Below are 15,830 nucleotides of genomic sequence, written 5' to 3'. Positions count from 1 at the left end.
GGCTATGGAAACCTAAACATCAACAATCCCACTAAACATAAATGCTCTGGGAGGGCAAAAGTAACTCCAAACATCACTGCTGACAGGGATAGAGGTCTAGATACCCTGGTCCTACACCAGGTGCTGCAGGTGCAGATCCTGCAGGACTCCTGCAGTGTGAATGCTGTTCTGATTTCCATTTTAGAAAGGAAAAAAATAAACAAGGAAAAACTGAATGAAGGGCTTGCCCAGTGAGTAAAAGAGTAGGACAATGAAATACCTTCTTGGAATCAAATCACTGAAATATATATATATATAATCAAATCACTGAAAAAAATATATATATATACCTAATCCAGCAACTGCACAAGATTCTCAAAATAGAGAAAAAAAATCAGCAGCTGTCCTTAAATATTTTGCATGAATGAGCCCATGTGTAGTCTTCATAACAATCCCTCCAGGCAAGTGACATGATTATTTCTCTTTTTATTCTACATTTCAGATGTGGTCTGAGCATGCCTTGCAAGGTTTATGCTCTGGAAGCTTGGACTTCAGTGTGGTGGTCTTGTCAGATAGTGGGGGTTTTAAGAAGTGAGACCAAATATACATAACTGTGCACACCTGTAATCCCAGCACTCTAGGAAGCTGAGGCAGGAGGATCAAACGTCTGAGCCCAGCCTGGGCACTTTAGCAAATTATCAAAACCTCATCTCCAAAACAATAACATGCTGGGAATGTAGCTCAGTGCAAAGCCCCTGGGTTCAATCCCCGGCACAGAGGAGGAGGGGAGAAATAAGCCTAGTGTCAAGTCATTGAGAGTGCTACTTTCATCAGGGATTAGTGTAATTCTCCTAGAGATCCCAGGTGCTCCCTCAGGGGAGAGCTGCTATAAAGAGCAAGACTGGCCTCTCCAGTCTCTCTGGCTTCCTGTCTTGTCATGTGATACCCGTCACACTCATTGTATTAGTCACTTTCCTACAGCTGGGACAATATACCTAACATACCCAATTTTAAAGAGAAAGGGATGCTTTGGCTCACAGTTTCAGAAGCTTTAGTCCATGGCTGGCTGGTTCCAAGGCATGATAGAAAGGTATGGCAAGGAAAAGCTGCTCGTCTATGGCAGCCAAAAAACACAGAGAGAAGGGCATAAGGGAAAAGACCTGGATACAAACCATCCTTTCAGGCTACACCCTCAGTGACCCACCTTTTTTGACAAGCCCCTCACCCCCAATAGCACATTCAACCATGGACTCATCAGTGGAATAATCCACTGGTGAGTATAACAGCCCCGTGATCTAAGAATCCTTTAAAAGCTGGTCGCTAAATACATGGCACTTTTAGGGACATTTTAGTCTAAACAGTAGTACTCATCATCCATCAGACTCAGCAGCATGCTCTTTGGATTTTCGTTCTCCAAAATGGTGAATTAAATAAAAGTCTTCCTGGTACATAGTCTACTCTCAGATGTTTTGTTGTAGAAGCAAAGTAAAGGAGACTAAGACACTCTAAAACTGAAGAAACTCGGACACAGGGAAACTAACTTGCCCAAGGTCACACAGTGACTGTCAGAATGAGCATTCCAACCAGTTATCTAGTTACAGAGCCTATTCGTATATGATGTAGCCTCTCATATGTCTATGTGACCTTCCCCCAAATTTATCAGTGTTATCATAGAAATATGGATAAAAGGGAACATGAAAGTAGCTTTATGTTAAGGAAAGGGTGTCCTGCTTCAGAATCCTGTTTCAGAATTCTTTTACTTCCATGATGGAAGAGAGTGTTTTGGCTAGAAATGCATCTATTTCTAGCCATTTGAATCATTTATTCATAATTATTATCAAGCCTCTGCCTTCTGCCTTCATAAGGAAAGAGTTGGGACTCTTAAAAAACATCTACTATTTTACCGAACACTTCATTTAATCCTCACAATTCTCCAAATTAAGTGTTATTACCACCATTTTATTGATAAACTGAAACTTTGAAAAATTAATTGCCTAAAACTTTCAAAAATTGAGGCTCAGCCTACTCCCTGTTGGTGTCTCATCCCTGAGTGGGGGGGAGTTTTGGGATTCAACCCTGGGGGAATGTCCTATAGGGGCGAGTCCTGGCATTCAGACTCAGTTTTCTGCAGATCTTCAAATCACTTTGATTTCCTATGATCAGTAGTGAATTGTTAGCAAGAAGTGGAACATACGAAAAATGAAATCTGTTGTCTTTATTCTTTATTTGAACATCAAATAGGTTGAGAAAATTGGCTTAGAAGTGCTCAAGTGTCCTGCTGGATTCTTTACTTTTTCAAGGTGCAAAAAAGGTTTACAAGTGTGTTTCATTAAACAAAGCAAAGCTGTGACAGAATGGACTCACATCAATAATAGTAGCATCAGCACAAGGGCATATGGATCCATCAAACACAATATGGCATTTGAGCCTTTTCCCATAGAACAAGAGCTCTACACTGAAGAATATGTAGTGCACAAAAAGCATTGTTTATAAACTGTGAAAGAACATAAACTGGCATAATGTCACTTATTAATTCAAGTCTCTATGACCAATGACCTCTCTGTCAATGCAAAGGGGTCTATGTCCTAGGCACCTGCTCATGGGACTATATGTTATTTCCAGGGTGCACAGCTCTGTACACACATGCACACACATATGCACATGAAAGATGGATTTGAAACATGGCAGCATTTACATATTTAAAAAGTTCAGGCACATTTGGATGAAAAAAACAAAAAACAAAAAAAGAATAGAAATTTTTGAGTCTCTGAAAAACAGTGCAAAATTGAAGTATCGTAATAGAGGCAGCAATTACTTAGAAAACAATTTTAAGTGACTTAAGAAGAGCTCACACTTTAAATGGAAAATGAAGCTAGAAACAGAGCATAACCACACTAATGAGAAGATGGATATTTGGGACCACAGTTAAATCCGTTTCTTCCAGGTGAGAATGAGTAAATTGGGGGGGAGGGTTAATCTAAAAAGTGTGCAGTGTACTCTGGATCAACCTCCCAAGACTTGCACCAAAGAGAATCTTGGTTGCCTTATGAGCTACTTGTATGTCTCTATCTGCTTTTCAAAGAACTAGTTTCCCCCATGCAGATCTGCCTGTGAATAATGGACATTATCATGGTCCCAGTGACCTTTCCAAGTATCCACACTCAATCTCAAAGGTGGAAAATATGAACAGGAAGAGATCTGTAATTATTTTTATGTAGGAGCAAGGGTGCTCTAAATGAGTGACCATTTGAATGTATACTATTTCAAAGTGAAAACATTTTAATGTGATTAAAAGTAAATTATCAGTAAGTCACTTATTTTTTTCAGTCCCCAAAAGACATAGAATATGGCATGGTGAAAGATATTTGCAAGACTACTAGGGAATGAAAGTTTACACTTCCTTGGTGGCTAAGTTTTACAACTTGTATCAATGGAGATTTTCTCTTTGGACAATCTAGTCTCTTACAGCTGCATGATAGTACTACTAAGTCATTGCAGCAAGCTAGACAGTGGCTGAGAGAAACACAGACCTCTAGCTTTTCTTTGGCCATCACTGTCTATAACTCTTTCTTCTCAGGAACTTGAGCTGCCATGTTGGAAATGGCAGTCACTAGAGCTAGTTATTTTGGATACAGTGCAGAAATGGAATTTCAAAACCTCGTACATACCCCAGATATCAGACTCTTTCAATAGTCTTATTCCTCATCCTCCCATTCTTCAAATTCCCAAATCTACTTCCTCACTCTATTCTAACCCTCCAAGAAGATCATGTCTTTCAAGCTTTAAGTTTGCATCAAAGTGGAGGAAAATCAGGGGCACAGCTTTCTAGCATATCCCCATGCCTTATAGCAACATCGGCTGAAAAATATCAGCAGCTCATTATTGGCACTTCAAATAGGAATAAAAAGAGATTTCCAAAAATTGTTTGAAACTCTTGGGCTAACATTTCAACCATCTGATGTTCTCTGCCCATTTCAAATGTAGTAGTAGTATCTTAACATGAATACAAACACAGTAGATGAATAATGTAAAACCTTCTGCGGCATTATTGTTTGGATTTAGCTGGTATTACATCATCTATAGTCCTAGAGATTTTTTTGTTTTTTTTTATTTTATTTTTTAAAAGAAAAATCTCAGTACAAACATTAAAAAGAACCCACTGACCCATTAGCTACTGTCCAAAAATATTACTACTGGTATTTTGGTAAAAGCAAAATTAGCTGCCCTGAATAATTTTCCTTTTCAGGCATAATCTCTGCTACATAAGATTGTCATTCAATATCCAACAATAGGCATGTAGATTAGCGCTATTTTGTCTACTGTGGATACAAAAGTTGATATGAAATGTGATCTTCATTTAAATGAATAATCACCCGACTTAGGCATCAAAACTGCATACAAGACAAGGTAGCTTGAAAAGTATACAAAAAAATGAAATATTTTTCCTTGGTTTTTGCACATTAACCTAGTCAAATTAAATCCAGAACAGAATTATTACATTCAGTTGTCTGATAAACAAGCAATGCAATCTCAAAAAAATATATATTATACTATATAAGGTGCTTCAAAAACAAACCACAAAGAATTATGTTCTTAAACATATTCTTAGCACAGATATATAAAATTGCCCCTAAATTCAGATGCACATACGTGAAAAAACCTTTTTAAAAAAATTTTTTGGCCCTCCTGGTTTCCCAGTCTCTTGGTAGTCACTTAACTAGGAAACCAGAAATGAATGAAACTCACTTTTCCAAACAGAACATACCAAGAAAAGCCTCAAGCTCACCTGGGCTGTTGGTTAGTACCTCACCTCTCAATTGGGTTTGAATTACAGACCATGAAGTCAGGGAAGGAGATCAAATTTTCTTTTTCATTAAGAAAAGTAAATGACTCAGAATTGCACTGGGGATGCAAAGATCCGGGAGGCAACCCTGTAGCTGGGCCAATACTTTCTTTTTTTTAGCCTGCTGGTCAAAGAATTCTTGTGGAGTGATTCTGGTCTTATTCTGCTGGCTTATGAAGTTTAAGGACGTGAGTTGGGGGAAAGGGGGTGATATTTTCTTCCCAAAACCACTAGCTGATTTTTGGATGAGCTCTGAATAACCAAGGGCATATGTAGTCTGACCAGGCCCAGGTAGCCCAAGGGAGTGAATTTTCCAATCCCTGCCCTCCTCCTCTTCCCCTGCCTGGAATGTGCTGGGCTGAGAATTCAGCTGTCCAATGCTGCTTCTTCCAATCAGTGCCACATGGAGATGAAACGGAGGCAAACCACTCCGTGGACTCCAGGGCAGCCTTGCTGTGCAGTGCAGGATCTATGAGCTGCAAACCACCTGCTGTCTGTGGTCTGGCCACCCTGAGCAAAGGGAACCTGCCAGAGTTTTACCCAGTTTCTCCTTTACTTGCCCTCTCATTCTCTAGCAGCCACAACCACCATGCACATTTACTATTTAGTTTCATGCCCCAGGGATAAAGAAAAACAAGCAAAAAAAAAAAAAATTAGAAGTATCACCAGTGTGCCAGCTCATTTAAATTGCCCTTGATCATGGCTGGGCTCTGAACACATCAAGGTTAAATCACACAGGAGGAGCCAGGCAGAGCGCCCTCTGCTGGTAAGTGCGAAACCCCACCAGAATGGTCCTAAAGCTGGAAGTTCAGGGGATAGAGGGCTTTCTTTTACAGAAAGGGAGACAACAACAACAACAAAAAATTAAACATGCCCCTTATATGGGGAGATTTATCTGTATGGTAGTGACTGAACTGAAACTGACTTGCTGCTTCCCACAGGTCCCTGGGAAGCAGGAATCACCTGGCACCCGTGACCTACATATGTGGTACTCTGGGAAGCTAGCAATAGCGACTTAAGCAAGCTCAAGGGGTCAGTGTTTAAGTTGATACCGTCTTGACATTAGGGGATCTTCCTTCCCTGTGTGCATCTTGTATTCTTATAGGGCAAATGAACAGACAATCACCAAATATTGTGCTAAAGCCATGCGATGGAGCAAAAAGGTCAAAGAATCACTTTAACAAAGTGGCGCATTACTATTGGAATACAAGAGGATGCTCTAACAAACCCTTGAGTTAGCTTTCTCCAAGTCATCAATTAAAGGAGCCACTTTAAATTCTTTCCTGAGGCTTATTCTTGGAGCCATTACAAAGTGCTTAGCAGAGGCGAAATGTCTATTCTCCAGGCCTGGGTCTCAACGAGTAGCTTCAATGCAGTCATCTCATGCAGGCTGAGTTCAGTCATGATGAGCCACAGGAATCCTCATTCTCAATAATGTAGCAAAGGGGGGAAGAGAGCTGTTACAAATATTTAGCCCTGGAATCCCTTTGGCTGTTCCCAACAGAAGACGTGTCACTAAGAACTGAGCAAGCGAATGAACTGCTACTCTTACTAGAAAGCCACTGGCAGTGGATGCATGCCGGAGTGTGTGCAGGAGACAGAGTTCTGCTGAACAGATGCATGACAGGTAAAAGGCTGCAGGGATTCTCAGAACCTTGGGGAGGCCAGGAGCTCTCAGATTGTATTGGGGAAACTCTCTGCTTCCTGGGAGACGTAGTATGTTTGCAAGGAATGTGCGGACGAGGAGCCTATCGTGGCCAGCTGGCTCTGGCTGGGCTCCTCCGGGGACCCGCCCATGGGGTTGGAGGATGTGTTCAGGCGATGGGCCTCCAGCATCTCCAGCAGCAGGTTGTACAGGGGCACCACGTTCTTGCACTTCATGTTGTACAGATGTTCCACACCTTTGTTACTACAGAGGACACAGAGAGGACCACGTTAGACCCAACCCAGTCCCAGAACAGTATGAATTTCTAGGAAGGGGAAGTAACAGAAACTCCAAGGACACTTGCAATGCAATCTTCCTTCCTATGTGAAGGCCCATGTTAGGATGGTATCTGAAGAAGACTGAGGAGCTTCAGAGACCATGGTCTTTGGGGCTCACCTCCATGTTGGGGTTTTCAAGTCACCCCTCTATATGAGCAGTCTCACCATCACAGACTCCCTCTGACATTCTAGCACTATTCTTGTCTATCACCAAGATATCTAAAAAAAGAACCTGAGACATGGAGCCAGTAGGAGTGAAGTCTTTAAATATGTGAAGCAGTTCAAGGATTCCCTTGCTAAAACCTCTCAGTAGATTCCCATCAAACTCAAAGAAAATGGAAAGCCCTGCCCACGTTCTGCACGGCCCACCTGACCTGTGACAGTCTCCCTTGACAAGCTCATCCTGTCTGGCATCCCCAGCTTGCTCTCTTTATCCATACTTCCTGCTCTTACAGGAACTGAGTCCTTCCAGAGTCAGGGGATCTGAACATGGTAGTTGCTCATATTGGATGTTTTGCTCCCGAGTCCTGAAATGCCACCTCCTCTGAGAGGCTCGTGCTAGCCCGTGCCAATGGTCCAGGCCTCTGTAGTCTCAAGTGCTGTCTTCTGCATCTTTCCTTTTCCCCTAGTACACTTCTTGCTGGAATTCTTCTATGAATTTGTGTGTGTTTGTTCTGCCCAACTCCAAGCACATGCATGCTCACACACACACATCCACACACACACCCCACAGTACATACTGTGCAAGTTCCACCAGGGGCAAGGATTTGTTCACCCTGTTCTCTACTGTAGCCAGAACAGTACCCAGAACTTAGTAAATGTCCCACAAACAGGATAAACAGGAGGAGAGAGATGCAGGCGCATGGTATTTTTCCATGCTCCTCCTCTACCCTCTTCCATCAGCCAGGGTTCCATAATAAAACACTGTCCATAATACAACACAGGCTGGGGATGGGAGAGCAACCACTATGTAGCTAGAAACTTCTTTAAAAGAAGCGCGTGCCAAGAGTAGGCAGGACCAGGAGAAGTCCTAGCAAGGATCTGCACAGCTGGTGAGAGGAAAGCCAGTACAAATTGGACTCCTGCCATAGAAACACAGCCCAGAGCCCTTCAGGACTGCAGGCCAACCTAAATCACGTGTTTAAGTGTTATTTTGTTTTTGCTTTGCTTTTTAATTTAAAATGCTGTTAAAGTCAAATGCCCCTTGGGTCTGGCAGTGTCTCTCTAGTGCACCCTAATGAATCACATTTACAGTCAGATGAAATATGGTGTTAAATTCTCTGAGTGGGAACATATGGCTGGGGTCAAGCTTAATAAAATAGTTGTATGATTTAAAATGGCTGTGATGAGGTACCAAAATATTATGGTGTATGCGGGTGTGCATTATTTGTGTGTGAGAGACAGAGATAGAGAAGGACAGAAAAGTACACAGAGAGAAACAAAGACATAACAGAGTAGAGAAACTGCCACAAGCTTTCTAAAGAATTGCATATTCTTTCTGGTTTTTCACACAATTCCAAAAGAAACTACTTCTAGGACCTCTGTTATACATTGCCAGTAAAATCAGCCAGGGCTAAATATTTGGGGTAGATATTCTTGGTATTATTGGTAACTAATTGGGCTTGTCAATACAGACAAGCAGTTAGTATATCTGAAAAGTCAGGAATTCTTACTAACAAAATAAAAGCATTCCGGGTGCCTCATGATTTCTGCATCATCACCAAAATCCCTAGCTTGGAGTAAGAGCTAGCAGATGCTTTTTGAAGGAAAGATCACATTCACAGCCAGGTAATTTGGCAGTGGCTGTGCTATGCAGATCCACTCCCTGTTTCTTTCTCTAGGATATTCATCAAAAGAGAAAGACAGGAAAAGATTGGAAATGTTTACTCTGAAGCAGTCACCTATTCTACTTGCCTATCACACCGGGATTCTTGGGGAACTGTGAGAAGAGAGATTGCAACTAGCTTCTCCCAAACGCTGCCATGTGGAAGCCTTTACTGACAAATTTCAAGTTCCCAGGACAGGGGAAAACATGCCATGAGTCATTTAGTCACTGATTCGGTCACTCCTTTATCAGTCATTTAATCAACAATAATGTTGTGAGCACATACTACTGTATATGTAAATTTTCATATGCAGCACTCTGGGGGATATTATTTCTATGCTCACATAGAGCTAATAATTTTGTAAGACTGGCAAGGAAGGGTGATATCTGCATCTTTAATGAGATAAACCTTGCCATTTGAAGCACAGAGTCCAAGACTTAAAGACTACTTAAATTATCTTATCCTACCCCTTTGGTTATCCTGGTCCTTTTCTCATAGCTAACTAGAAAAGCTATCTCTTTTTAATTCCTAGGGACTTGCGTAAGCCCAATGTCATGTAGTAACCCAAGAGAACCTGCCTCTCTGTTGTCACCATTCTAGATTATTGTCATTACTGCAGGCTTTCTGGAGTCTGCAATAAAGACTATATTATTTTTATCTCATTTATGTAGGTTGAGCTATGCACGACATCCACTAAGCTTGTGTCCAACCAAGTTCATGATTAGAATGCAACTGAGGCCATTGTCTCCTTTTGGCGTTGAAAAGGTTCCTCTGCTGATGTCCTGCCATGGTTTCTCTAGAATATATTTTTTGAATATGTACTATGTGCCCAGAACTATGCTAGATTGAATTAGGTAAACAGAGTAATCAAGACAGATTGTGATGAGTGTCTCACAGAATTTACAGACTAATGACATAGAAAGATAATAAAATGGGCAGTTACAATAGTTACAGGGCATAAGTCCCAAGTAGGTTTTAACAGTTGGAAGGTGCTTTTGTAAGGAGTGACATCTAAGTGATGGTAGTTTAGATGAATGTTCAGAAATGGTCACTCCCCAGCTCTGCACCCATGGTGGCTTTGGGATTTACCATCTGACTTGCTTAGATAATGGAATGTTAGCAGACATCATGTAACTAAAAGACTCAAACGAAGTTGCCCAAATGGCCTTGCTTACTTGTACCTCTGCCATTGAGAAGAAAACAAGTCCTAGCTAACCTGTGGATACCAGGAGGATGAGATTTGAGGCAGGACAAGCAGAGTAAGCTGGCCAACCTGTGGGTCTGCAGCTTGAAGCAAAGTCCCACCTGTGATCCTGCAGATGTAGAAGTGAACCCCACTGAGACCCACAGAGCTGTCCATCCAACCGGAAGCTTGTAGTGGAGCTTCCAAATGACTCACAGAGCACTTTAGCACAGGTTCAGACCATGAAGAGATCCCAGTAAATTACATAGGTCTGGACCATGCAGAAAAACATAAAGAAAATAAAGAGTTATGTCTTTATCTAAAAGTTATGGGAAGCCTTTCAAAGGTTTTAAGCAGGGAGACAACACAATCTGATGTGGTTTCAGACTGATCACTCTGTGGGAAAAGGACTAGAAAAGAGTTCAGTTAAAGGCATGAAGATATGTTAGGTGGCTGGTGAAGAAATCCAACAGGAAATGACAGTGACCTAAATTTACACATAGGGTAAAAGCAATGGAGGTGACAAGCAGGTATGGAGTCAGTTTTACTCTCTGGCTAGCAGGTGTCTTAAATTAGGACTTTTCAAGTGTAAAGTTGGGGAAAGTGTGTCACAGGAACACTAAGGGATACATCCAGTGCCTTCAGAGTAGGTGCAAGCCACCCATTTCCTTTGATTGGTCTCCTCCCACAATGCTGTAGGACCCTGCCCATGTGTCCAACCAAGTGTACATATCACTTCCTCTGGAAAGCCCTCTCTGACATTTGTCCCACAACCCAGGCAGATTCAATGCCTCCCTCTTCTATCTCCCATAGCATGTGAGCTTACGATGCCAGGGAACTGCTCCAATGGTACCCTCCATATGTAGGCAGAAACCCTTCTTAGGAAAACTGTCACATGGGTTGGATTAACTTTCTTTAGGGCTCTCTGTGGGACCGCAAGGATGCCTCACCTCATGTGCCGGATGTGGGAGAGGATGAGAAGGAGCTGAGCCAGACGCCGATGCTGCTGCTGCAAAGTCAAGCCTGCTTTGGCCATCAGGTGGATCAAGGTGTCTATGATCTTGTCCAGGACCCGGTGGATATGGTCCTTCTCTTCCAGAGACTTCAAGGTGCTGGACAGAAAGGTGTACATTCCTGAATGTGCAGAGAAAGAGAAAGAGAGAGAGAAAGAGAGAGAACGACTCAAAGAGGACAAGGTCTAGAGACAGGAAGTGTCCCGGGCATAAGTAGAGCCAGGGACCTCCCCTGTACAGTATTAAAGCAGTGGGGTCCTTCCAGACCCATTCAAAACCAAACAATTCAGTGAAGTTCTCAATGAGCACATGTGTCTGTGAGCCTCAGGAAACCAGTGTGGCTCCCTGTATCTCAGCCACGATTCCCTGAGAAGAAACATTAGCCTTTGAGCCATAGTGGGAAAGGCCCCTTCTTGGATCCATCTGACCGAAACCAATCAACACAAACTGAGCATTTAAACTTGAGCATAACTCTAAGGGGAACCCATTATTGTTCCTTTTTGGGGAGAGAAATGAATGAACTTGCCAAGATAACTCACATAGTATAGAGCACAGCTAGACTGCACCCAATCTGCCAGTTCCACATCTGGTAATAAGTAGACTCTCTCTTAGAAGACATGGGTGAGCCTCAAGAGGGTGATGAATGGTTGCATAAGTCATTGGAAGGTGATTTTCCCAGGTATGATTACCTTGCTTCTATGTTTCTGGTGGGGTTTGTGGCCTTTTTTGAGCTTTAGCTGAAAAGATTGCCATATGGGTGTCTATGGAGGACCTTGGGAAGAGCTGTGTCTACTGGCTGATAGGCTTGTTCTGTCTTTCCCTTCTGTACTCTGTGCTGCATGTAGTTTTGTGACTGAATTAAGAACTAGTTCTAAGCCAGACAATTAGAGCCCTCTTCTGGGACTGTATATAGAGGCTGTGAGCCAATAACTCTTTCCTCTCAGGTTGCTAGACTGGGCTGTGAAAATATTGGATAGGGCCCTGAATGGATGTCTTCCTAACACATCTCCTTCTGCAGAAATTGCTGAGCAAAAGTAAGCAGAGTTTAGAGTTCTATATATGGAAGAAGCAGAGAGAGTCCAGATTCATACAAGGTCCTAATTCTTATATATTTTTCATTATACCTTTGAACTTTATAAAATCCTTCCTAACATGATTCAACTGATTCTTAGATTGAGAATGTGAGTTGAGTTTCTTTACTTGCAACAAAAAGAATCCTAATTGTAAAATAAGTTGTGAGCTCAGCCCCAGGATCGGAAGAAGGTGAGTGATAAGGAAGTGAAGACTGATGAGAGCGAGAGGAGGGCAGGATGAAGTGCACTTGTCTTGGGACCTCAGGGATGGACTCTCCCAACTAAAATCTCCAGAAATAGGCTCCTCCTGACCAATCAGAGCATCTTACAAGATACTTTTCTGCAGATTACGAACATGCAGCAACATTTTTTTGATCTGCCTCTACTCAACCCATGGACCATTTCATACCATGTGTCTTCTCACCTCCTCCCCCGTCATCAAGATAAAGGCTCTCAAGTTGACCAGCCCTCAGTTTACACTGGTAATGTGGTGACAAGTTATTGCCCATACAACAACTTGTTCGGACAGGAATGAAGAGAATATATGGAACTCATAGTAAACAGAATTGTAACTGCCCAGAATGGGAAATGGCTATGGTTTAAAACAAAACACAAACAACAACCAAAACAGAATGATCAGGGTCTCAGTCACATGCTGTTGAATAGAATCTTGTAACTTTTGGCATCTTCATGTACCCTGATCCAAAGCAAATGGGGCAAAATAAGAAAGCTGCAGACAGGCAGTAGGCTAAGAAAGAAATAACTGGATTGCTTCACTTTGTTCTGTGTGGGCTATTGGCAGAGAAAGAATGTATCCATCAGAGAAATGGGAAAATGTCCAGTGGCTGTGGGTTGACTAAGAGGTAGCGGGGCGCAGAGGTGTGCCGTCCTAGACTGGGGTTAGGGTACACCTCAGCTGAGCTCTCTATTGGCTCTGCCTCTCTAGTTCCAACCTCTGTGTCATCATCCATACTCCAGCCTTGTCTCCTAAGAGGTCCTGCCATTGGCTGGATATCCTGGGAACCTGCCCAGGCCACAAAGCTGAGTTAGTCCAACTTAAATGATTCAATTTCTACCAATTTCCTTCTTTCTTACCACCCAGGACTCTGTCTTGATTCCTCAAAAATCCCTTTCTTCTTCAAGGAAACTCTAGAATCAAGAATCAAACAGCTTGGAGGATTCCTGTCTAGAAAGGTGACCTTTGTTCATCCTTTCTCTCCCTATTGTGTACCCAGCAGTGCTGAAACTTCACTCATCTTAAAGCCAGTATCATGATGCTCTTTCTAATGAGGATAAAAGATGTGTCACTCAGAATGCGGTAAGCTAAGCTTTCCTAGGGCTACCAATTTCCCGTCTTCCTCCATGTATATATGTATATGGGTTCCACCATCCAGCAAGCATTTACTGAGAACCTATTGTTTGCATCATATGCTATTTGATAGGGATTCCAAGCCTGATTTCCTTTCAAGTGTTAATATTTTGAGATCAGATACTGCCTATGGAGAGAGAATGTTCTTAACACGGACTCTCAGGATGCAGGCCACTCTCAGAACAAGCCTGTTTTGCTAATCCTGCTTTGGCACCAGTACAGCTTATCATCTCATCCTTGTCAGCAGATGCTTCCTAGCTGTGCAAATATACTTAGAAATAAAAATACAGTCCTGTTGAAATGCCAATAATTGACAACAGCAGCCATTATCCTTTTGGACTCTTCTGGCAAAACTCGGGCCATGTTTGCTGTCCATTGCCTTTAAGGGACTGCTGGAGAAACCACAAAGATCCAATTCCCAGAATGCTTTAGGTGCGCTGGCAACTGCTGTTAATGAGCAGGAAAAAAACCAGGGCTGTGGGTAATTTCCATATCCCAGGTGGTCTCTGCCACACTGGATGGCTGAACCACATTCCCAGCAGCACGGGACCAGTGAGAAGACAGTAAGCCCTTCAGAAAGAGTCTTGCAACAAGGCAGCTTTTGCAACTCTGGAGGATGTTCCAAATCCCAAAGAGGAGAGGCAAAAAAAAGAAAAGCAATCTGTATGTCATTAGTCAGTCTCAAGGCGTGGTTGGCAGAACTGAGCTTCTACTCATACTGAATCTTGCAGCCACCACTGGCAGATTTAGGAACAGTCTGTGGGGGAATCTCATGGCAGGGGAGAATGGAGAGTAAAACCAGATGGACACCCCTGTGTGTAACAGGTCTTCACCCTATGGTTCTGGTTAACCCAATTCTTCTCTCCCTCTCTCCTGCCAAGACATTCTCTTTCTTTCCATCCCTGCTCTGCAGGAATCCACTCAGCTGTTTCCCAGATGGCAGGTCTCCCGGAATCCAGGGGGAGGTGGAATGGGAGGCTGCTGTGCACATGTGCCTGTGGCTGTGCCCAGAAGGAAGCACAGGCAACTCCCAGTGTATCTGTTCCCCTGCCTTTGACCTCCACTTGGGTGGGGGTCTCGACTACTCGAGGACAAGTTCTTTAAGCAAGGTTGCATGGTTTAGTATTATTTTTGTTTGGTTCCAAAAGGATGAATGTGACACCAGACTCCAGCAGAGGTCCTCAGCTTATGGCAGCTCAATCACCAGAAGGGCAGTGGGGCAATGGGGTGATTAAAAGGGAAGGCATGGCATAGAAGACCAGCTCCACAGCTGTAAGTGATCTGGCCAGGATGCTATCACTCAGTGTGGGGGAGCAGGGATTACAGAGGCCCTCAAGAGGAATCAACACATCAGTATCTTGGGTTTCCTGCTTCTGCAACCAAAGAGCACGTTTGTCCAGATTGCCTTTATGGCTGACAGTTTGATCATCTCATGATTGTCGTCATTCCTGGGGATGGTACCATGCCTAGTGAGGTGTCTGAACAGCTCTGTGCTTGCTGCTGTCAGTGGATGGGGCTGTGATGGATGTCCTACCATGTGTGGGATAGTCCCAAACCATGGAAGATTCTGTCTCCGCAAAGTCCTACTGAATGCTCCACAGCAAATAGAAATTTGCAGCAAAAACTTCTGAAAAGTGAGCTGGGGATGTAGCTCAGTGGACAAACAAGTGAAAAAGAAAAACGTCTAAGTTTCAAAAAGCTTCTTTAAGGCTATACTACATCAATTTATTTACAGAGAACTCAGTTTAAACGGAATCCATTTGATCAAAATTATAAAAAAAATCTGTTCATTTTCCACAACCTGAAAATTGAAAATATTATATAAGTTCTCCAAGTATATATTTCATTGAAATAATTTCAGTGCAATTATGTGGTAGTTCAAAAACCTCACAATCATGGTAAATATGTCTAGAAAAGTAAGATTCTTCTTTAAAATATTGTAAATAGTACACATAAATGAAACATTGTGTTACTGCCTTCTATACATTTTAAGTAATTCTGTGACATTGTGAGGAATCTATTTTGTGAGAAGTACGTATTTAAATTATTTAGGAGTTCTTTTCGTTCTATCTTGCATTGGCATTGTCTCCTGAATTTCCAAACACACTTTTTGAGAGATTATTACGTGTATTACTGTTTCTTTTTCCAGTCTATCCCCTATTGTCCATTGCTTATGCAAATGATATGGTCTTTAAGTCCTTTCGAAGTTTGAGATCTAGTGTGTTGGTGGTAGTAAGATATTAAGGTGTATTTCTTAATGTCCTAAGTATCTTATATATCATATCCTGTTCTGTCAAGATAAGAGTTGTTTCTTCTTCATCCTATATCATAACAAAGAGGATCAATTTGACAATACAGTTACAACAAAGCCCATGTTACTTGCAAAGTGACTTCTTCAATTTTCTTTCACTTCGACAGACTTTGGTTTTCCTTGTAATGTTATTACTAAATCAGTTTAACTTATTTTTGCTTCAGCTCTACACAAATATGTTAGTTAGTTTTTTTGGTTTCTTATTCTGAGATCCTTCTTCAAATGTTTATACTACTTGGCCAAAAAAATC

General features: G+C 42.2%; 1 protein-coding gene across 6 annotated transcripts in view; it reads right to left on the bottom strand.

Moving 5' to 3' along the window:
• Nucleotides 1-2,179: 2,179 nt before the first annotated feature.
• Esr1 (estrogen receptor 1) overlaps nt 2,180-15,830 on the bottom strand; it is a 357,099-nt gene continuing 343,448 nt past the window's right edge. For all 6 annotated transcript variants that reach the window (XM_003468423.3, XM_063233327.1, XM_063233328.1 and 3 more), the window contains 2 exons: nt 10,765-10,948; nt 2,180-6,731 (listed from right to left, as the gene is read on the bottom strand). In XM_003468423.3, coding sequence (XP_003468471.2) covers nt 6,497-6,731; nt 10,765-10,948 — 419 coding nt within the window. In that variant the 3' untranslated portion in view covers nt 2,180-6,496. The remainder of the gene's footprint in view (nt 6,732-10,764; nt 10,949-15,830) is intronic.

The sequence above is a fragment of the Cavia porcellus genome, unplaced genomic scaffold (genome assembly GCF_034190915.1).
Source record: "Cavia porcellus strain 051 isolate PalLab524CR breed Dunkin Hartley unplaced genomic scaffold, mCavPor4.1 scaffold_22, whole genome shotgun sequence".
In the NCBI taxonomy this organism is placed as follows: Eukaryota; Metazoa; Chordata; class Mammalia; order Rodentia; family Caviidae; genus Cavia; species Cavia porcellus.
Note: the sequence above shows the minus strand (reverse complement) of the source record. Positions and strands in the feature narration are given on the sequence as shown.